The sequence below is a fragment of the Panthera pardus genome, unplaced genomic scaffold, assembly GCF_024362965.1.
Source record: "Panthera pardus isolate Hobbes unplaced genomic scaffold, ASM2436296v1 HiC_scaffold_27, whole genome shotgun sequence".
In the NCBI taxonomy this organism is placed as follows: Eukaryota; Metazoa; Chordata; class Mammalia; order Carnivora; family Felidae; genus Panthera; species Panthera pardus.
The window spans coordinates 5,883,950-5,905,576 of NW_026526843.1; the positions used below are offsets into that span (position 1 = coordinate 5,883,950).

The 21,627-nt window shown below is 42.4% G+C and overlaps 1 protein-coding gene across 1 annotated transcript in view; it reads right to left on the reverse strand.

Moving 5' to 3' along the window:
• GPC3 (glypican 3) overlaps nt 1-21,627 on the reverse strand; it is a 420,774-nt gene that overhangs the window by 368,213 nt on the left and 30,934 nt on the right. The window contains exon 2 of the mRNA XM_019426957.2: nt 19,048-19,209. Coding sequence (XP_019282502.2) covers nt 19,048-19,209 — 162 coding nt within the window. The remainder of the gene's footprint in view (nt 1-19,047; nt 19,210-21,627) is intronic.

Below are 21,627 nucleotides of genomic sequence, written 5' to 3' on the forward strand. Positions count from 1 at the left end.
ACAGACTTGGGGGTAGGTGGGACCGAGTGGTATGGCAGGGAAACCTAGCCTAACCAGGTTCGGGAAAGGATTCTGAGGGGTTCAGATGGCTCACTGCAGGTCCCAGAGCTAGAACATAACCAAGCTGGAGCTGGAATCTACGTGTTCTGATTCCCAGGCCAGTGCCTCTCTGCGGGCTGAGCTTCCCAAGGGCCCTGCAGTTAGAAGAGGCTGAAAAATCACTCCTGGGAGCCCGGCTTCAGTCACGTCAGGAATAAAACCACCTAGAGCTCTTCAATTTTCAATAAATGCCACTCTCAGTTAGTACATGCTCGATACATGCAAATTTGCTTTAGCACATGAAAATTAATTAGCCATGACTCAACTTAAACATGAGATAATTCAGTATGAAACACTTCCTTCCTACTAGTGACCATATTACTCCACTCACATGTCCTCTCTCTGCGCTTCTCAATTTTCTGATCTTGCTTCCTTTGTGTTTTGCTTTGGCCCTAGGTATTTATCTCTTCTCTTTCCTGCTATGCTGGGAAGCAGGACCCCCGAATGGCTTGGTAGAAAAAAAAAAAAAAAAAGGAAACAAAAGTGATTCTCGGAGACACCACGCAACTTATTGTAAGTACAAAGAAAGGCACGCTTGAGCTACAGTTTCGCTGTCTGTCTTAAAGATGTGCGGAAACAGAAGAATAAGGGTATGGTGGGCGTTGCTAATGGCCACGTGCACTGACACAGAGAAGACTGCTCAGGAAAGCTATATTTTAAATGTTTTTCTGTTTGTCTTCGACTCTCACTGACCTCCCCGGTGCCAGCGGTCCGCTCCACCACGCCAGCCCATCCCCAAATAGGTCCTGGGCATCTTGAAAGCAAGAAGAATTATCTCCCTTTTTGAAGTCTCTGGAGCTGTATTTTTAGCCTTGTCCATAATAAGACTTGCAGTGCTCGTGTTTTATGTGAATATTGTTCATTTTTCAGTTGAATGTGATTTTAAGTTTGTTGAATCCTTTAATGTTCTTAAATAATTTATTTTGGGGGCTCCTGGGTGGCTCAGTCAGTTGAGCATCTGACTTTGGCTCAGGTCATTATCTCATGATTCGTGAGTTCGAGCCCCATGTAGGGCTCTGCACTGATAGCGTGGAGCCTGCTTCAGAGTCTGTCTCTCTCTGCCCCTCCCCTGCTAGCATGCGCTCTCTCTTGCTCTCTCTCTCAAGATAAATAAACATTAAAAAACATTTTAAGGGTTTTATTTTTAAGTAATCTCTCCATCCCATGTGGGCTCAAACCCGTGACCCCGAGATCAAGATTATGTGCCCTACTGACTGAGCCGGCCAGGATCCTTGAATTTTTTAATGACCTCTGGAGGACAAAATTTTCTGGGTAACATGTCAGGGTATAATGTAAGCAAAGAAGTGTTTTGATGTGTAAAACTGACTTCCACGTAATTTTTCAGGATCTTATCTGTTACATCGAGTCAGACCTACCTTCCGAGAGCCTAAATAACAGCACTACGCTTAATGATAATAATAAAAAAACAACTTACATTTGTATGACAACTAAAGCATTATCTTATTTGGGTTTCGTAACAATTTGAGATTTAGGCAAGACTAAGATTATCCCCATTTTACAGATGAAGGAAATGAGGCTCAGACAGGTTAAATGGCTAGCTCAAGGTCACATAGCTTCCATGTGACAGAAACGGGACAAGAAATCAAAGGTAAAAGTTTTCACACATGCTTAAACCCCTAGGATAAAAAATATCACAGCTTTCTCACCTTGACTTAAACGTGCTAACAACGGCTTGTGAAAAATGAAAAGCCTTGAAGGAAGGCAGAATAAAAATCTGAGAGACAATCGCTGATCTTTTATCTTCTAGACTTCAAGCCAAATCAAGTTCTTCAAAGAAAACCCAATAAAGCCCAGACATTTTCATCATAACAAAATAAATAATTCAGTCAGGCTTTAGAGGACTCCTGCATTATGATTGGCTATTTGATATATTTGTGACTTAGCCGCCACTAAACTGATTAAAGCTAACCTCATTGACGCAGTTATGTCGACAGAGACTTTGACACTGACAGTTATGAATGGAAAGTGTAAATAACGATAAATAACCTGGAGCTTCCACATTTATTCCTAATGGAGGATTTAGCACTTCCAAAAGTCAAACTCCTGATAGGCTGAAAATTACAGCCTTTGGTCTATCTGGCGCCAAAGAAACTGTTGACATTCATCACCTCTCCTCTCTTTAGGAAGACATCCACGGAGCCTTGGGTCCTTCCAGGCAGACAGGCGAGTTTGATTTAAAAAAAAAAAAAAAAAAAAAAAAACAAAACTCAGACGCTTTGGGCTGCAAGCAGCTGTAGAAATTATCTGGCCTAACCTCACATTTTATATATGAGAAAACTAAAGCCCACAAAAATGAAATTAATTGCATAAGGTCACCCAGTGAGTCATGATGTAGTCAGAGCTACGGGCCATATCCTCTCACTCACAGTCCAATGCTCTGGTCACTAGACCACACAACGGGGAAAACCTCCACCCGGAACACACAGGCATCCTCTCTGTCTCTGTATCTCTGTCTCTTTCTCTCTCTTTCTCTTGCCCGCATCTCTCTCTCACGTGCACACACATTAATTCTGAATTATAATGGACCGACAGACATCATTGAAGCCATATTCTCTGTGCTGAATTACTATTGGTCTCCACAGAAATGGATCTGAGGAGGACGCTCAAATAGAAGATTATATGCAATTTTTCAAGTTCAAGTCCATCTTGTGATCACAAATTAACGTCCTATTTGAAGGCACACCTGAAAATAACTAAAGGCAACAGGCACACTCTCTGGTTTATCACTAGCACTGCTCTGATGTGTGCAGTGTGATTTCATTTTTGTTGTAAAATCTACATGTGTGTGTTTGGATACATGCGGAGAACAAGTAGAAGGCCTATGTTGACATCTCTGAGTGTTAAGCCTCTGGGTGATGCTTATAGTCTTTTATATTTCCCAGTACTTACTGATTTCGCTTCTGAAATTAACACCTATTATTTGTGTAGTAAAGTGTCAGCAGGATAACAGATAAGGAATATTAGAAATGCTATAGGGGTGCCTGGGTGGCTCAGTCGGTTAAGCGTCTGACGTCAGCTCAGGTCATGATCTCATGGTCCATGGGCTCAAGCCCTGTGTCGGGCTCTGTGCTGACAGCTGGGAGCCTGGAGCCTGCTTCAGATTCTGTGTCTCCCCCCTCTCTCTGCCCCTCCCCCATTCACTCAAGCGTGCACTCTCTCTCTCTCTCTCTCTCTCTCTCTCTCTCTCTCTCTCAAAAATAGAAACTTTAAAAAAAGAAACGTTATAATAAAATATTCAGACATATTAAACTCTTGGTATTTTTCAGGCTCCAAAATAACTTCACAACATGAACTCATGGTCAACTAAGCTTATAACATAAAACCTGTTCAATTAGAATTTCCCTCCTGGGAGACTGGCAACACTTTGAACCTGATAATCATCCCTTTCCATGTGTATATTTGGCCTGTAGAATAGGCAGGCCAACTTATTAAGTTACTGTGCCCAGATGGACTCTCATTCAAATTCTGGAACAGCTAGCTCAACAAACAGGATGTTTTCCCGGAACATCTTCACTAACCTGAACTGATGAAGGAAAGGATAATGCAAGTTAGTGAAGTGTGATTTACAACTGCTTTCCGAGAATAACAAACAGCAGCTAGCATTTACTGAGCGCTTGCTTTGTACCAGGTGCCATTCTAAGTTAAGTTTTACATGGGTTGCATCATTTTGTTCCCACAATCGTGTATTTATTGTCCCTGTTTTAGAGACGAGGAAATTGAGACTTAGAGAGGTTAAGTGCACTCCTCTAGGTTATAAGATTCAAGCTCAAATCAATTTATTCCACAATCTTTTTTTGAGAGAGAGAGAGAGAGACAGCGCACACATGCGTGAGCAGTGGGAGGGGCAAAGGAAGAGGGAGAGAGAGAATCTTAAGTAGTCCCCGCACTCAGTGCTGAGCCCGACGCAGGGCTCAATCCCACAACCCTGGGATCATGACCTGAGCCAAAATCAAGAGCTGGACACTCAAGCCACTGAGCCACCCAGGCGCCCCTGGAATCTATTCTCTTACACACGACACTATCTTTTATTATTTTTCCATACCTGAACTAATTCAAACTTGCTGCTAATGAAGCATTTCCAAGTGGAGGTTCTATCAGGCTTGCTTTAATAAGCAAAGCTCATTGTAATTAGCTAATTAATGGGCTTGCTCAAGTCCTTCAAGCAAGTTAAACATGGCTTCCTGCAAATCTTATATACACTATTAATTTGTTTATCAGATTCTTTCTTCATAAATGGGATGAAAGTAAACTTCAGTCCAAGTCAAATTATCACAATATTCAAATTCACACAGCCAGCGTTAATGAGAGTTCACTCTAGATCATTAATTTTTACAAAATATTTACCTCCTGCCTTGAGTTCACTTCTGCCATGTCAGCATTTATTGCCTATATATCTAATGTACAAACATATGTTTGCACTATTACAGTTTTCCCATAAAGGGCTTCAAAATAAGAAGAAAAAGGCCAACTATGGTCCTGCTTAATCGTGAGACATTTCTAGCATAGTCTCTGAGGAACTGGGCTTTAATTATTTGTTAAAAGCCTAGTCTGATGCCAAGCAAATAAACAATAGAAGAAAATGCTCAAGTTGGCATATGTAATAAACACTTCTATCGAATGTTCTTAAACAGCGCTCTCTCTTGTTTTTTTTCTTTTAAAGTAAGCTCTACTAGGGGCACCCGGGTGGCTCAATCGGGTAAGTGTCCAACTTTGGCTCAGGTAATGATCTCACAGTTCATGAGTTCAAGCCCCACCTCGGGCTCTGTGCAGACAGCTCGGAGCCTGGAGCCTGCTTCGGATTCTGTGTCTCCCTCTCTCTCTCTGCCCCTCCCCCAACTCGCACTATAGCTCTGTCTCTCTCAAAAATAAATAAAAACATTAAAAAAATATTTTAGTGGCTGGAACTAGACGGTATTATGCTAAGTGAAATTAGTCACAGAAAGACAAAAATATCATATGACTTCACTCATATGAGGACTTTAAGACATAGAACAGATGAACATAAGGGAAAGGAAGCAAAAATAATATAAAAACAGGGAGGGGGACAAAGCATAAGAGACTCATAAATATGGAGAACAAACAGAGGGTCACTGGAGGGGTTGTGGGACGGGGGATGGGCTGAATGGGTAAGGGACATAAAGAATCTACTCCTGAAATCTTTGTTGCACTATAAGCTAACTAACTTGGATGTAAATTAAATAAGTAAAAATATTTTTTTTAGTATTTTAAAAAGGCGCCTGGGTGGCGCAGTTGGTTGATCATCCGACTCTTGGTTTCAGCTCAGGTCATGATCTCAGGTGAGTTTGAGCCCCATATAGGGCTCTGCCCTGACGGCGCGGAGCCTGCTTGGGATTCTGTCTCTCCTTCTCTCTTTCCCCACCCCTGCTTGTGTGCACTCTCTCTCTCTCTCAAAAATAAATAAATAAACTTTAAAAAAAAAAGATTAAAAAAATTTTTTTAAATAAAGTAAGCTCTACTACACCCCAACACGGGGCTTGAACTCACGACCTTGAGATAAGAGTCTCACACTCTACCGACTGAGCCAGTCAGGCGCCCCAGGCCTCCCTCTTTCTTAAGCAAAGGTTGATGTTCCAAAATTTTGGTACGTGAATCAGTGATGGTCCACCCCACTCCCCAGAACAAATAATCATCATTAGACTGCTTTGGTTTATCCAGCCTCAATGTCCCGTGTACTTCATATAGCTAAAGTCCCTGACCAGTTACTGGCTCCTTATTTTGATTCATTCAGGTCACAGTCCAACCCTCCCATGCCTCCATTCCCACAATAGAGAAAATAACAATAGAGCCACCAACTTTCAACTTGGAAAATGCGTGGAAATACAATCACTGCATGCAAAGTACATTGAAATCCCTTGAGGAAAATGGCAGTGTATACAAACCATAACTTATTATATCTTGAAAATATTGAATATTTCTACTACTATCTACCTATGTATAGGAGGGTATGGGTGTACACCAGGAATTAGAGTTTAAGGGTCCTGGTTCAGCGTTTACCCTAAATGGATTTCATCAGCAAGGAAGTCACAAACCCACATGTTCTTCTAATACTTTAGTGCCCACATGTTAACTAGGCCAAGAAAGAGAGGCCCTGTGTGGTATGGCTAACTACTTAGGGGAATAATTTCACCATACAACTATAGCAAATTTATTTTGGTTCCAGATATCACTTTCCCCATTAACTCGGGAGACCAAAGGAGCATAACCGCTTTCCTTTCATCCCTGTCAAACTCAGCAAGTTTCTCAGGAAGCAAATACTATTTAAATCATTTTCATAATTCCAAAATGCCTGTAACCCAAGTCCAGGGTCTAATTATGCCACTTAAATTTGTTGAAGATGTTTGGGTTTTTCTTTTTTTAATTTCAATAACGAAAGAGCCCAAGGGTTTAAAGCCCTAATAATCTAATAAACTTTGCTAAGTGAACATTGTAACAGATACGCCTGGATGGGATTTTGTAAATACCAGACAATTTCCCCTGATCTTTATCAGGGAAAAGAAGTCTAAATCTTTGGCAGGAAGAAATTAAATGTAGTGCAAAATAATAACATCTGGCCAGATTGTGTTTGTCAGAGCAGCAGCCCCTTTAGATGTCAGGCTGCAAAGTACTAAAATGAACTCTGAAGGGTGTGTGGGTGTGTGTGTGATTCTTTATGAGACAATAGGAAAGGTTGCCACACTGCCCCAGAATACTCAGGGTACAGTTAACCCATCCTAGTGTGTCCCTACAGAGAACTCTTTCACATCAGTGGAATTTGAAGCCTTCTGCCAAATAAAATTGGGGGCCCATTCTTGGGGTATTTTGTTTATTTCTCCATTACTGTACAGATTCCAACAGCACTTTCTATTTTTCAAACTCTCTATGATCATGATCATTTTTATGGGTTGTTAAGGCTTGTTTTTATCTTCTCACTCCAAGGAGGACAGCGTGGTTCAATGAAAAGAGCAATGACTTGGAAGTTAGAAACATAATGCTGCCACGTCCTGGTTATGTGGCCTAAGGCAAATTGCTTAATGACTCTCAACTCCAGTTTCCGTACCTTGTGAAACAGAATCATACGTAGCAATATCATTACTGTTATCAAGAATAATCAAACCTAGCACATAGTAGACTTTCAGTAAACAAACCTTCCTTCTCCTTCATGGAAGTGACCCAGATGAGTTCAGATGCCTAACCTCACCAACTTTCCAGAGTCGCCTGACCCTCAAGAGCGTACATTATCTTCCCCTCCCATCAAAACAAAAGCAAAAGCCCTCCAGGTTACATTTGAAATAATATGTGCATCATTTAAGCATCTTCTCTTACTACAAGCCATCTCAACCATCTGGCAGAGATTGCCAGAAAGAACATACTTTGTTTTTCTACTAATGATTACTTTGATGCATGAGATACTTTGTTTTTCTTGCCTCTCTGATTTTGTTTTTTTTTAATCTGGCATTTGCAGAGGGAGAATTATGGTCATCTTACAGTTAAAAAAAAAAAAGGTTCTCCCAATAAACATCTCTTTCCACAATGTATACCATAAAACTATGCTAAACCACTGATTTATCTGATAGACCAGTATCTCTGTTTCAAATATTAATTGCTAGGAAGAGTGCTGTGTTTTTCCAGTCCCCAGGGTATAGGAGTGTGGACAGAAGGCTTTTGGGTTTTCATCCACCTGCTTCTCTGTTGGACAGGAACAGATACTTGGGCCTCACTGAATGGGCTTCATTAGCTACCCTTCAAGGGTGGGGGCATGTGGGAGTAAACGCACATACTACATCAAAGACCAATTCCAGAGCCCATTTGCCCAGCTGGGAAGGTGGGATGGGTGCCCAGAATCCATGCTCCAGGCAGAGACTGGTGGCAGGCAACATTTCACCACCCCCCAAGCACCTTTCCAACTACCAGGGCATAGACTCCAATGTACTTCTAGATCAAGACTACTTTCTATTACGTGACCAGAAAGGTCTTAGATCCAGGGGAAGGAAAAGCAGTGCTATTTTCAGTACAGTAAACATGAACTTATTCAGATTAATGGTCAGTGTCACGAGATAGCTGAATAACCACAATAATCCTTTAAACTTTCAAGGAATGTTCATATACATTACCTCTTTTGATCATTAAAAGCTCTGGCGGGTTGGCAGGTCAGGTGTTATCTTGCACATACAAAAACAAACTCAGATCCTTTAAATTACTTACCAATTTTCACCCAGCTAATGTCAGACCAGGAAACAGAACACATCTTTGATTCATGCCAAGGCTGTTACCAGTCAGTAAAGAATCAAAGAATATATTAAAAACCAAAGGAAGACATTGATACATTTGACTGAAGGCACTTTTCAACCTCCATAAAAAATGGAAAATGGAAAATGGAAAATCAAATAAACAAATCAGCAAATGGAATTTCTAACATATAAAATGGGTTAGCATCCTGAATATACAAAGAGCTCATACAGATCAATGAGAAAAGGGCATCCCAAAAGGAAACAGTGAATTGCTAAATTTTTTAATGATAAAAGAATATTAATAAAAACACAAAATAAAAAGCACATATGACCATCGAATCTCCCCAGTAACCAAAGAGTACTGTTTTTCACCGAAAGCGGGGTTGGTTACCGTAAAATGGCAAATTGGTCAGAAAAATAGACATTCATATATTGCTAGTGAGTGTGAAAACAGATACAACTTTATGGAAGTCACATAGGCAATAAACGTGAGAAACCTTAAAAACCATATAGCCTCTGACCCAGCAATTCCAGTGCCAGGAATTTATCCTGAGGAAATAATTAAGGATGTACATAAATATTCAGTTACGTGAACATTATTTATCTCGCTATGGTTTGCTGAGAGGAAACTAAACAACAGAGGTTGGATTAATAACATATATGACAGTCACAAGACTAAATACTATGTTGCCTCTAAATACTACATTTTGATTGCACTTATAGAAATACATTATTGACATGGAAAGAAGGCTGTATCACATGCAAAAGCAATAGAATCCATTTTTGAAAAATACGTACACACACCTATATGTGTATAATACTGAACCAAGATATGCAAGATTATATACCAAAATGTTAATGGCAGTTATCCTGTGGGAGCTAAAGTGTAGGTCATTTTATTTTCCACTTTTTTGGGGTTTCTGCGTGTGTTTTTTTCATTTTCTCTGATAAACGTGTAGAGTCATCCAACTTCTTATCCGTGGGGATACATTTCAAGACCCCATGTGGATGCCTGAAACGTTGACAGGACTGAACGAACCCACTACAGACTTATGTTTTTTTTTCCTATACGTTCATACCTATGATGAAGATTCATTTATAAATTAGGCACAGGAAGCGATGAACAACAATAACTAATAACAAAACAGAATTACAACAATATACTGTAACAAAAGTTATGTGAAGGTGGTCTCTCTCTCAAAACGCTTTATTGTCCTGTACTCACCCTTCTTCCTGGGATGAGGTGAGAAGATAAAATGCCTACATGGTTAAGATGAGGTGAGGTCAATTACGTAGGCACTGTGACACAGTGTTAGGCTACTCCTGACCTTCTGATGCAGCATCTGAGGATCATCTGATCCCAGACTACACTTTACCCCAGGCAACTGAAACTGTGGGAAGCAAGACAGCAGATTGAGGAGGGGAAGGGCCTACTACAGTACTTATTTCTGTAGTAAAAACTTATGTTAAAAAAAAAAAAAAAAAAAGAACGTCCTGAAAGAAAATTTGCTCCGTTACTTTTAAGTGCTCACAGTAATCAGGAATGACACGTAAGAGCGTATCTGGAGAAGCTGACAGGTGTCACAATTCTCATGATTCTTGGTCAGCAGGTATAAATCCGTGGCACTGAGCCTTGTTCATAGCGCTCTGGGAAGAGCCGGGGTCAGGCTGGAAGAAAAGACAACCAGGAGGCCGGGGAGCGGTAAGGCCATAAGCAGAAGCAGGGGCTCAGGTATACGTAAGACGTTCCATCTCAAAACGGGCAAGCATCAAGCTATCAGCTTCACTTTTAAGATCTTATATCTGAGTAGATTTTAAAGCCTAAAGATAAATGCTGCAGGCAACAGGTTGTATGTTTTTCGATTTGGTCATCGTGGTACTTGCTGCAGAGGAAGTGGAAGAGTTTGGAAATCTGTTTCTATTAATTCTACTAATTTTAATCATGTGTGCGTGCGTGTGAGTGCACGGACGTGCGTGCGTATGTGTGTTTTCACACCTTTACCATCTAACATCTCACCCGGGGACACAGCAGCGAGATAGAATACGCATAAGCCCCGCCCTGAGTCATTCTCCAGAAAAGGAGAGCCACATTAACCAAATATCCATGCATGTACCACTACAAACTTGGTAAGTGTCCGAAAGAAAAAACACAGGATCCCAGGAGAGGGAATACAGTGGCACCTGCTCCAATCCAACGATGACATTCCAGTGGATCAGGTCCAGTACTAATGCCAAAGAACTTCAACCCAGGGAGGGAAGCATCATAAACATCCTGGTTTCCTTTCATCATTTTTGTGCTCCTTCTTCTCTTAATGCAACCCGATGAAATCAGAGTCTGCCATTGCTAGTTAGATCTCGAGGCTACGTTAACTCATTCAGACCACTAGGGGACCATTTAGAAACTGCATACTATTTAGCCTTACATACACACACGCACAGAGAAAAAGGAAGAAAACATAAAAATGTTACAAGCGGGTTTTTTTCTGAGCGATAGGATTAGGAGTGGGTATCCTAGAACATTTTCACATTGATTATAAATATATTGAAACATAGAAAAGCACTTTTTAAAAAGTATATGGGCCAGATATGTGCTAGTCAATACTGCAAAGCAAAGATACTATATACTTCATCTAGGATTATGCTTACAAACGCGCAACAGGGAGTAACGAAAACGATGGCTACCACGCATGTGATTCCTACAGATTCCTCAGCATAGGGCTGAGCTCTTCACAGCCCTCATCTGATCCAACCCAGTTTACAATGAATGGCTCGGGGAGAAGTGCCTTGCTCTTGGTCACAAAGGGCGGCCATGGCACAGCCGGGACTTAGACTCCACTCTGCCCGAAGCCAGAGCACATGTCTGGCACACCATGCCCCCTCTGCATGTGTCCTCAGCATTTGCCCTTTCAAGAGAGAAGGCTGAGATGCTATAGGGCCAGCCAGGGAGGCCAGAAAGGCTGGCATCTAGTAGGCAATTAATAGTGTTCAAATTTTACTTTGATTTAGAAGATGTGCACTGATTTACCTGACTCCCTCACCTGCCCTTCTCTCTGATCAAGAGCCATGCCTGTCTGGGGAATTCATACAAGCAATATCCTCCAAGAACCTCTACCCTCTAGTTGGAATTAATCTTCTCCAACCTCACACTCCCCCTACAGAGGCAGGTCTCCTGTGAAGCTAACGAAGTCTAAGCTGCAGGGTCCCGCACTTGCAAGCCTCCTCCGGCAGGAGCCGTGGGCATTTCGTAGTTTTAATTTGGTCCTCTTTTCCTTACAGAGGGCCCCCAGACTGTATAAGCTTTGGACCCCACAAACCTGAATCTACCCTTACTCCCCCTAGAAAACTGCTAAAACATTTCTTACAGCATTGCCCTTAGGACGCCTTGTACCCCGGTTACTCCTGTATAAAAGTCTTGGTTTCTAGAATTTGAAGGTAAGCACGAAGTCGTTTTTATCGTTGAATCCCCTCCACACACACAGTGCCTGCCTCCAGACATGCTAGGTACTTGCCCAGCAAATGGTTTTTAATGAAATGCAACAGAATTCCCTTGCAAGAAAGAAAGCCAAAACTGGGGAGGTTGCCCACTGACCGGGAAACAAAATTCATAGAGATGACGTGTAACGTATGGTGATTAAGGGCCTAGGCCAGGGTTCAGTTCCTGTCTCTAAACCCCGGCTTTCTGGAGGTCAAATGAGGCTAATAACAGTATTCACCTCCGAGAGTTGTTGTGAGGTTTCAATGAGATGATACAGACAGAACACTTTGGAACAGGAGACTTTCCACTCATCTCTCACTGACTTAGTGCGGGCTCAGAGAGGAGGTCTGATTCTTGGCCCAAGCCCTGGACTTTGTCCTCTCCACACCCATCCCGCTTGTCCTATCTACCCCTACCCAGATTCATTCAAACCCAGCCCAAATGACCCCAGAGCCCACCCTCTTAATCATTACAGTCCATAGCTGGACCGGGAAGCAAAGGAGGAGTCCAAAGGCAGGAAACCCAGTCCTGCCTTTGCTGGTAGTCTAGGCGTGAGCTGATGGTACGGGAAACTCAAATCAGACACAGGGCCAGCAGGCATCAGTATACACTCAAGGAAACCACTGAGACCCAGAGAGGACAGAGGGGAAGGGGGTGGAGGGAAAAGATGTGAGGGAACATGAAGGAAGAAACAAGACCTTTTGACTGACTGCAAGACGGGATGGGGAAAAAGAAGGAGTGCCAGCCCCTTGAAGCCTCTCACAGACGACAGAAGGGAAGGTGTTTTTAATTTCTGTGTTACCACTTCCAGCTTAAAGGAAAATCGTTTCTACCTCCACTCTACTGACAGGAGAATTCAAATCTCTCAAACATATGCTTCATTACTCTGATATCAGGTACTGCAACTCAGTGAGACAGAAAGAGGAGGAGGAACATATGTTTTCAGAAGGTAAACAAATCCCAGCGGGGGAGGGGTGGGGAGTAATCACTTGAGGCAAAAGTGGTATTTTTCCTGGAAGCTTCTAGAGGGCAGGGACAATGTCCTCTAATTTGCTTTGTTGGGCCCACTAGTGAGAAGGTGGGCAGGAGCATCACAGCTAGAGGGGGTGAGTTCAGAGCCCTATTGAATCAAGGGGACCGGGGGGGGGGGGGGGGGGGGGGGGGGGGGTAAAGAGTTAATCTGCATAATCTCCTCACCTCACGTTGGCCCTAGAACAGTCTCTGGCCGCACACTGAGTCATTTTCCTAAGCTCTTTTTATTAAACAGTTTTCAGCCTAATGACTGACTTTTCTAAATCAATAGAGGGCACAGTAAAGGTTTACAACTCCCCCAGCCTCTGGCTCCGTGAAAGCCACAGAATTTTGAAACTGAATAGAATCCAAAAGTTCTTAGTTTAAAACCAAAATGACTTTAAACGCCCAGTTTCCAATTGTTTTTCCAATAGCACTAATAAAGAAATCACATCTTTTTTAAACTTTGTAACCAAAATATCTCTTTGAGTCAGTGCCATAAAAGGACACTAATTAAAGCCAGCATCTTCTGGGCTCTGATGAGAAATTCACCCTTTTATAATGGGATTACTAGAGCTTTGCCTTACAGATGAGTGGTTTTGATTAATAATTTACATTTTTGAGGATCTATAACCTCACTCACGGTCATGGTTTGCGTTCCTAAAATTCTTCTATTCAGTTTAACGTTATTACAGTTAGCCCTGGCAAATGAATTACGTTCTGATTAGACATCAGTGTAATTATTCTCTCCCATAGGTCATTTTCAACCAAGAAAGGGTTGTGACAGAATGGCCGGTGGGCCCGAGTCGGGGACTCGGTGGGGCTCGGCCCGGCACAGAGCGGGAGCATGAGCGGGAGAACTGTCAGCCTAGTCAAGGGGAAACATTGCGAAATGGAGAAAAATGGCTCGGTGCTCCCTTAAAACCCCCCACAACATTATAAAAACTAAATTAACAAATGATTGAATCTCAAAAACATGTTTATCAACATCCAAGCAATTATTTAGTCACATATTAACTGTGAAAGAAAAAAGCTTTGCTTGAATAATGTCCCTAAACAGTTATTTCAAGCAGAAGTGACTGGAGAAATTGCTCTGAGTTGATGGAAAAGGGTGTTCTAACCAAGGTCAATTTTATTTAGTGGGAGTGGGAGAGACAGGGATCTGACAGAAAGAAAAAAAAAGTGTAAGAACTGCCAGGAGCAGATGGAAATGGAAAACACGGGAGTAGAGAAACAGCAGCACAGAAACACTGTCGCCAACCCCCCCACCATGTGGAGACATCTTTTTCATCTCCCCTCTAGAAAGCAGGTACCAGAACACTGGGTGAAGATCCATGTGACATCTCTAAACTCTGACTCCCATTTTCCTTCTCTCTGCCATGATACGGTGGCGCGGACGGTGCAATTAAGAAGATGGCCTGGGAAAAGCACTGATGGCCTGAACACCGCAAACCCTTCCTGATCCAGCCGCTTGTTGGTGTGTAAAATACAGCAGATAGGGGCCAGAAGAGAAGAGGCTTCGGGAAGCTGACAAAAAGGACTGCTCCCGGCAGTTCTGCCATTTCAAACGGCACAGCTTCACATCTAAGAATGCACGGAATAGACCCCTTTTTCAAAGGCTACTTTACCTAAGGGCTCCCTCACCTGTGCGCTAAAGCTGTAAGGTGGCCAAAATAGGTGAGTGACATCATGACCTCCGGCTTTATCTAGGCTAACGCCTGGAACGGTGATGCAGCATTCATCTGCCATCACCTGGGATAGAGCAGTCCACTTAAGTGAGCTGGCGAGATAATAATGCATGCATACGCTGCTTTACGGTTTTCAAGGTACTTTCACATACATTGCGTCGCCCCTATGAGGTAAGCAGGATTGCAATTACGATCCCCCATCTTGCAGGTAAGAAAACTGAGGCTAAGACACTCGAAATAACCACCTAAGGGCATAAAGCTTCCAAAAACAGAATTAGAATTAGAATTTAGATGTCTGGACTCCAAGCCCAGTGCTCTTTCCATTGCCTTTCAGCCCCTCGATATATTTTTTTAGCCAGTTAAAATGGAAAATGTGGAGGGGAAAAAAAAACCAGGGAAAATAATTTGATCTTTATTGATTCGCAACGGACATCAGTTGTCGGGCCTACTATAATACAGGGGCTACTGAGGCAGGTAGGATATACCCCTCTCCTGAATGCCCTCCGGACTGCCACGTTCAGTGAGCTCGTGAGCCTACTTTTATGTCTTCCACCCTTACTGTCACTCGTAACTTCTTCCTGCTCGTATGTACCTCCCTCTGGCAATCTTCTATAACCCTTCCATTTAACTGCTTATTTACCACCGGCTAGAAAGCTAGAAAATCAAGCTTGTAAAGACCACGCATCAACAGTAGTGGGCACTGAACGGTGACCCGAGGAGCTTTCAGCTACCTAGACAGGAGATCCATGGTGTTTTAGGAACACACAGATGTTCTCTGCTTGACCACGATTTCTACCCTCTGGTGAAGCCCGTTCAAGCTGTGGGTTAGGCAACTTCCAGAAAAGCTGAAGAGTCTGGTCTCACTCAAAGTCAGTGGCACCTTGGGGAAGACTGGAATCATCCAACATGCAGAAAACACCTAGGAATATACCCCCAAGTACTTCCTGATAGCACGCATTGGAAGGTTATAAGGAAATTCTGCCAAGAAAACCAAACTCCAGGCTTGAAGGTGTAGCAGTGGTGGAGATAGGATGAAAAATTCAGAATTCTATCCTGGTGTTCTTCCCAAGGACCACAAATCCTACAACTTCTTGTTGTTGTTGTTTTAAGTTTATTAATTTGTTTTGAGAGAGGGGGAGAGTCCAAGTGGGGCAGGAGCAGAAAGAGAGGAAGAAAGAGAGAATCCCAAACAGGCTCTGTACTGCCAGCACAGAGCCCGACGCGGGGCTTGATCCCACGAACCGTGAGATCGTGACCTGAGCCGATATCAAGAGGCAGACACTTAACAGACTGAGCCACCCTGGCGCCCCCCCCCCTACAACTTCTTAATTTTGTTTCATGTCAAGCATACTAAGAACAAGTTTCCTCATCTGTAAAATGGAGATAATTACAGTAGGGACCTCAGAGGGCCGCAGGGAAAATTACATGAGAGGATTATGTGAAAGTAAGCATCATATAGTAGACACTTAATAAATTGCCACTATTATTATTATTATCGTCGTAATTATTATTAGGTAAGGGAGAACAAAAAGAGAAAAGAAAATCTTTTAGTGGAGTTTTTCAAAAAGAATTAATTAAGCAGAAACAAAAAACGATTCTGCTGCCCCATTTTACTAAGCACATCCAAGTAAATTAAATTTAGGAAACGAGGCAATGCAAAGATTGAAAATAAAGAACAACTTTTTTTTTTAACGCTTCAATCATTATCAAAACAACATTAGCAAGAGAGCACTCCAACCACTGTAGCAAAGGGCCCCAGGCTCATTTATGAGGGCAAAGGCTTCTTGCAAACGAAGACATAAAATCCACATCAAGGCAGTAAGGATTGCTCGTGGAACTGTGCACATATTTGCAGAAAGCACTCACAGCTTTAATACCCCCAATGTGGACTAGCGAAGGAATCCTAAGGAGATTGTGGATCTAGGCCAGTATCAAGATGAGTTTTCTTCAACTTCATATGGTGGAGAAAATAGCTTGCGTCAAATTTCATATGAGTGAAGTATTAGAGCAATGATCTGGTCTGCCGGAATCTTGGGGACTGAGTACATTTTAAGGAAAAAACAACCGTGCCCTCCCCTTTTAAATTAATTAGAATAGTAAGTAATTGTAAGGAAAAACAGGCCGCTCTCTTCTTCTTAGCAATCCATAATACACCATCTCGCGGCAGTCCCTGATTTTAGTCTTATGCTTCCCAATGTTTCTTATAGAAAGAATTTGGGGGTAATGTTTCTAGAAACATGGCATCATTGCCTTGAGGTCTGGCACCATGGTTTCTTTTTTATCATGGGGTTTATGTTCTCTAAATGTGAAGCAGGGAAAGAATAAGAGAAGAGAATGAAACAAGATAAAAAATTGAAATAACGTGTGTGTGTGTGTGTGTGTGTGTGTGTGTGTGTGTGTGTGTGTCAGAGACAGAGAAAGAATACAACTAGTAGGTGCTGCCCCCACTTTCCACTTTCCAGCCTCTGTTCACATGACTAGTGTTCATCCTCCATGCTAAGCCAATCAAAATCGGGTCAGAACTTCCTTTCTTCCTAGTCTTGTGCTGCTCCAGGGCTAGAAAACACAATATGTAAAATGCAGGACTGGACGGAGATAGGGAAGCTGACACCCAAGGCCCTCAGATGGACAGCCACGTCCGCTACTCTGCATGCTAGAACATCAGTGTGATTGCTCTACCACCCACTTCCGCCAGCTAATGGTTGTATGATAACATCTGTTGGCCTGGTTATCCTGAGAATGAAACAAATCATACTCTGTTCTGAGAAGCACCTTGACACCCCAAAGAGGAAGACTCAGCTCTCTGTTTCAACCCAATTCTCATGTCCCATCACTTTTTATCACCCCACTTTCAGCCGGCAGATCAGCTCCAAAACCAATCTAAGAAGTACATGAATGGTACATGTATTTTTAAAATCTGTTTAAATTATTCATTCTTTCGCCAAATTGTTAGTCTCAACAAACTCTTCACAAGAGTCTGACTGCATAAATAAGTTAACAAATACCTCACGCTTATATACTGTACTTCATATAATCAACCCAACATCCCCTGAGGCTTTGACCCTAGAAACTATTATGAATGTATGCTTTATTAGCTAATTTGAATAATTTTCTTAGCTAATTCTAAAAACTTCCTTGTAATACACAAAATAAGCTATAATCAACCCACCTTACAATTCAGAGGTTAATCCTTATCCAGGCACCATAAATCTAACACTTTGGAATATCAAGTAGTCAGAAGTGTTATTTTTTAAAAATTTTTTAATGTTTATTCATTTTTGAGAGAGAGAGAGAGAGAGAGACAGCATGAGTACGAGAGGGGCAGAGAGAGAGGGAGACACAGGATCCGATGCGGGCTCCAGGCTCTGAGCTGTCAGCACAGGGCCCGACATGGGGCTCAAACTCACGGACTGTGAGATCATGACCTGAGGTGCAGTTGGACGCTTAACCGACTGAGCCACCCAGGCACCCCAGAAGTGTTATTTTTCTATCTGACCCCGATTCCCTGTAGAGCAAGAAAAAGGCACTGATTCCATGTGCCTAAGGAAAGATAGAAGAAAGCTCTAATATCTGTGAGTAATTTCCCCTCCCAGGAGGCAGCATACTGAGGTGCTTGAAAGTATGGACTGTTAAGAGCCAGGTCGCCTAGGTTCAAATCCTGCTTTCACCATTTATTAGTTGTGTGTCCTTGGGCAAGTTACTTAACCATGATGTGCCTTGGGTTTTTACCCATTAAATGGGAATGCTGATAGTGATACTTACTTCATAGGGTTATTGTGAAGACTGAATGAGTTAATACACATAACGCACTTACAAGAAAGAGTACCTCGAATGTGCTGCTAAGTGCTTAGTATCTCTATTACCACCGTTGTCACCATCGTCCCTAGCTGGGTCTTTGAATCAATGGCAGTACTCTCCATCCTGCCGTGACAGTCCTACAAGTTAGCAAGGAGAAGTGGGATTCCTGACCTGTTCTGGCGATGCCACATCAGCTTCCTTTACAGCCACACGCAAGTGTAGCGAGAACTGAGACTCACAAAGAAAGAAAAGGTAACCATTCACACAAATGAGAAAACGTATGGCCTTCAAACCAAGCTCCCCATCTCTATGGAAATGGCCCCAGTGGTCAGAAGGAGTTCAGGCATGTTCCACAGATATCTAAGCCACTCCTGGAGAAAACTGGTACTCAAGTAAACTTTTTTTGTTTTGTTTTTTAAACAAGTCTTAAGTGCTCTTAGAGAGAAGATCTCATTTACTCTTTCTGTGGAGACTTACAGCCTTTGCATACAGGTAAACAGAATGTCCTTGGACAATGATTTTTTAGAATACCTGCCTTCCCAAAGAGTGAAACGCAGCTTCTCTAAAAACTGTGGTTTTCCTTAAACAGAATCTCTCACTGGGAAGTTCTTAAATCAAGCATTAATGCTGGAATGGTGATTTACAAATTACACTTAGCATTTGAAAGCCCAGTGCCCAAAGAATGGTGCCATTGAGCAGCACATCTAAGACGATCCCCAGAACTCACCTTGGAAAACCGCAGCATTCTGAATAATTAAGAACTTGAGCTCCATACTTGCAGACTGAAGCAGCTGTTCGATGTTCAAGCGTGCCGTTAGTTGGTATTTTTCTTCCATCTTTCTTGAGCAGCATGTTGGGCCCTTGGGGAGACATACTTGCAGATCTGATCCTGAAACAAACAAGTTTTTCATGTTTCAGTAAGCAGAATGTCAGACATACACGCGCGCGCACACACACACACGTACGTGGCAAACACGGCCAAAGAATGCATTTTTTTAAATACAGGAAAATCTTGATTTTTCAAAATTAGTGTTTATCTTAACTGATCCCTGCTTTCTCCTCATTATCCTTATGACTGAGTCTTTTTGAATAACCGTTAGAATTAATTGCCTAGGTTTGACTCATAAATTCTGCATAAACTAATTTACAGCACCAAGTATACGTCATTGAACACCGATATTTAATTTGTCCGTTAAAAGATTAATCTTCACCCCTACAATTTATTTTTCTTGATTATAATTTATGAATGAGAGCACAACCAAGAAGCAATTTTCAAAATTCCAGTTATGATTTCCTAATGAAATGTATGTCTGCCAACCCAATGTTGCTTTTGGGGATAAATGATTAAAACATCAATATCCTATCAAAGCTTTACTGTTGTTGTTTTAACTGAAGGTCTGGGGTAAGATTCAGAGACGAAATATCCAGAGGACAATATTCACATTCAGATAATCATCAAACTCCCCTACAACTAAAACATTCTCGCTCTGTTCAAGTGCTGACCTCTGAAATCCTGAGCTACTTCATTTATGATGAACAATGCTTTTTTATTTTTGCAGCTCCATAAAAATTTGCCAAATGAATCATCTCCTCGCTTATTCTAAAATGAGGGAATTGAACCTCTTCTTAGTCCTCGTCCAATGTGATCTTTCGCAGCTTCCCTCACAGTTGACCAATATCTCCTTCTTGAAACATTCTCCTCCTACATTGTTTTAGTGAACCTATCCACCCCTGCCCCCCCCGCCCCCCCCCCCCCCCAGGCACCTACTGCTATGGCCACTCTTATCTGTCTTTTCCTGCCTCCTCTTCTTCTGCCTGTCACTTTAATGTCACTGACCCTCCCCCTCTTTCTACGTCTCCCCCACGCATGATCTCATCTATACCCATGTGACTGCTGAACTCCCTAACCCAGCCCTCACTGTTCTCCTGAGTTCCAAAACCCCACTGAACTTTCTGAACTTTGTGTATCCCATACACACACACACACACACACACACACACACACACACACATATAGTGAAGTTGTGGTAAGTACTACAGACAAAATAGAATTAAGCAAGGGAAAACAAACTGTGGTATATACATATAGTGGAATACTACCGAGCCATAAAAAGGAATAAACTACGGATATGTGCTACCGCATGGGTGAACCCCAGCAACATTATGCCAAGTGATAGAAGCCACATCAAAAAATTACATACTCTATGCTTCCATTTATACAAAAGTCTACAAAATGCAAATTAATCTATAGTGACACAAAGCAGTTCAGTGGCTGTTGGGGAAGGGATAGAGGGCAGGGACAGGGCAGGAGTGAGGAAATTTGGGGGAGTGATGGATACATTCATAATTCTGATTGCAGGGACTATTGCATGGCTACGTACACGTGTCGAAATTATGCCCTTAAAATGTGTGTAGTTTGTTGTATGTCAATTATACCTCAATAAAGCTGTTAGTTTTTTTTAATGTTTAAAAACCAAAGTAAGGGAGATGGGGAAGGTGGCAGATGCAGGGACAATTCTATTTATATAGGGTAGTTAGGGAAGGCTTCTTTCATAAGGTAACATTTGAGGAGACATGAAGGAAACGAGGGAGGGTCCCCTGATTTTATATACTCCACCAATACTAGCAAATATTAGGGCTCGATGAATATTAAATCCAATCTCCTTCCTCTTCTGCAACTCCCACTGTACTCCAACTCTCCCTTAAATCAGCTTTTGTTGAGATCCTTCTGTGGTGGCCACGAAAATGTGCATCTCAGATCCCCTACTGCATGGAGTGTAACCGACAAATGGTCCCAACTGCCACAGTCTGAATTCACCACCATGTCGTACCCCGGCAGTAATCCCTAGAGGCTGCTCCCAGCCGATGACTGAGCACAACAAAGATGCTAAGCCCTGTGAGACACAGAACTCTGCTGACAGGGGTTTGGGCTCGAGGACTCCCCACTGACCTTGACAAAACTTTCTTAAAACTGCACTGCAGCTGGGGCACCTGGGTGCTTCAGTCGGTTAAGAGTCTGATTCTTGATTTCGGCTCAGGTCATGATCTCACGGTTCATGAGTTCGAGCCCCACATCAGGCTCTGTGCTGACAGAGTGGAGCCTGCTTGGGATTCTGTCTCCCTCTCTCTCTCTGCCCCTCCCCTGCTTGCTCCCTACCCCTCTCTCTCAAAAATAAACATTTGAAACAAATCTTTAAAAAAAAAAACTGTACTGCAATCAAAGATTCTTCCCACTCTCCCTTCTTTCCCTCCTTCCTCAGCTGGGTCGGCCCCGCACCACAGTCCGAGGGCTCTTCCAGCATCCTTC